The sequence below is a fragment of the Aplysia californica genome, unplaced genomic scaffold, assembly GCF_000002075.1.
Source record: "Aplysia californica isolate F4 #8 unplaced genomic scaffold, AplCal3.0 scaffold00268, whole genome shotgun sequence".
Taxonomy (NCBI): domain Eukaryota; kingdom Metazoa; phylum Mollusca; class Gastropoda; order Aplysiida; family Aplysiidae; genus Aplysia; species Aplysia californica.
In genome coordinates, this window is record NW_004797538.1 from 463,090 (window position 1) to 465,094 (window position 2,005).

General features: G+C 46.4%; 1 protein-coding gene across 1 annotated transcript; it reads right to left on the reverse strand.

Moving 5' to 3' along the window:
- Positions 1-253: 253 nt before the first annotated feature.
- On the reverse strand, positions 254-1,198 carry LOC101848121 (NUAK family SNF1-like kinase 1). The gene has a single exon (XM_005101027.1). The coding sequence runs from the start codon at positions 1,196-1,198 to the stop codon at positions 254-256; it is 945 nt and encodes a 314-aa protein (XP_005101084.1).
- Positions 1,199-2,005: the final 807 nt, after the last annotated feature.

A 2,005-nucleotide genomic window follows, 5' to 3' on the forward strand; every position in this document is an offset into this window, starting at 1 on the left:
CCTGAACTTGCCGGTTTCAGATCTTGACAGAAGCAGCGACCGCCTGCATCATGCTTGAAATAGTCACAGGAGAAAATGTCCACAACATTAAGACGTGGGGGACGATCATGGGGGGGGGGGGGGGGGTAGACGAAGTTTTCCCATTACCATACGAATGTCTTTCCTAAGGAAATACAAAGTGTTCACAATTGTTGGAAGGGGGGACAACTGATGTCAGATTCGTTCTTGAGTCAACTCACGGTTATTTTCTGTTTCAGCGCTTTTCCTCTAGAATGAAGTTTCTGTATTCTTCTGTGACGTGAGAGCATTCACTAGGTGTTGGCACAGACACAGGGGCGGGAGACTCGTGGATGACGTCACTCTGTGCACGACTCTCTGACTGCCTGTGATCGTTGAGTCGTTGATGAATTTCCGAGATGGAGGCTCGCTCTGCGGGTGAGGGACAGAGGAGGCGTTCAGCGCATACTCTGTGAATGTCTGGCACAGACTCGCCAGCTCTCAGCAACTCCAGGTAGTTCAAGTCTTTTCGTGGGTAGACCCGGAGCGACAAGGCACAGAGACAGACTCCCAGTGAGAAGCTTTCCAGTTTAAACGCATCCTCCACAGGTCGACCTCTGATGTACTCAGGTCCGTCGTAGTAGATTGTGGAATAGCAGCCCCAATGTTTAGAACTCTTGTTGGGAACGAACTGAGCCATACCGAAGTCGCATAATTTGGCGTTTCCTTGCGTGTCTATCAACACGTTTTGAAGATTGACGTCTCCGTGAACGATGTGCCGGTCGTGGAGATAGAGCAAAGCGTCGACGACTTGAGAAAAGTACTTGCTCACCTCGGCTTGCGTGTGACGACGCAAATCGTTAAAGAGGTTCGTGGGGTGGTATTCCGTCACTATGACAAATTCTCCCGGACATACCAGCGCTTGTTCAACTTGGATGATGTTGGGGTGTTGTACGTTCTTGAGAAATCGAACCTCATTGTAGAAAAGGAAACGTTGACAACGGTAACCGTTCTCATCCTCAAGAAACTTGAGTCTTTTGAAAGCCATTTTCCTGGATGGATCGTTCACATCAGCAACTCGAATGACGTAACAATAAAAACCCAAAGCTATATTCGCGTCTCTTTTCAGACCAAGCGCCTGTTCTGGACTGACTGAGGCGACATTGCATTCCCAGGGCTGAAAGTTCATCTTAGTGGACATAGTGAAGCACTGCACGATGTAGCACCCAACACAAACCACAGCAAGCACTTGCACCCAGAAAAATACACGTGAAGAGTCACACAGTTCGTAGTTTCCTGTCAGCCGATAGCTCTATCAAGCACTCTGTGTCACAGTTGATAAAGTACACACTCAAGTCCAGAACTGAACAAAAGTTTTTTCTGGTCAACGTCCAGACGTGTAAGGGTCCCAGAAATAATCGCAAGAACAGTTTGTTAACACGCGATATAACTCCCAGAAGTAGAAAACAGTGGACTTGAAGCACAATGATATAACTCCCAGAAGTAGAAAACAGTGAACCTGAAGTACAACTCCCAGAAGATTACAACAGAGTACTTGAAGTACAACGATAATACTCTCGGAAGTATAAAACTTTGTATTTAAAGTCACAAAAAACAGCTGATGAATTAACTCCACAAGAGAAAAAGCAGTGTCGCTCAGGAGATGAAATCCAAAAGTGACGCGAACTCAGAGACAAAGAGAACTAAATTCAAGTACAGAATTGCAAGTACGCGAGATTTTGCCTTTGTTCAAGCATCGAGAAAACACGAGAACATATTACGACCAATCGTGTTTCTTAAAAGTGACGTCATTTCTAAAATAGAACAAAGCCACGTGGTCAGTTGGCCAATCAGCGTCCATGCCCTCAGGTGATGTGTTCGTGACTGACACGCGGCTCAGCCAATCAGATGGCGTCTCTACCAGAAGCAGCCATCCATAACGAGAGGTACGTGAGAGCGCTCCTAGCAAAACTAGCCCAGTTAATACCTTCCTTACCACATAATCCTT

Excerpts from the sequence above, each read along its gene's own strand:
- LOC101848121 (XM_005101027.1), bottom strand. The coding sequence starts at position 1,198 with ATGTCCACTAAGATGAACTTTCAGCCCTGGGAATGCAATGTCGCCTCA.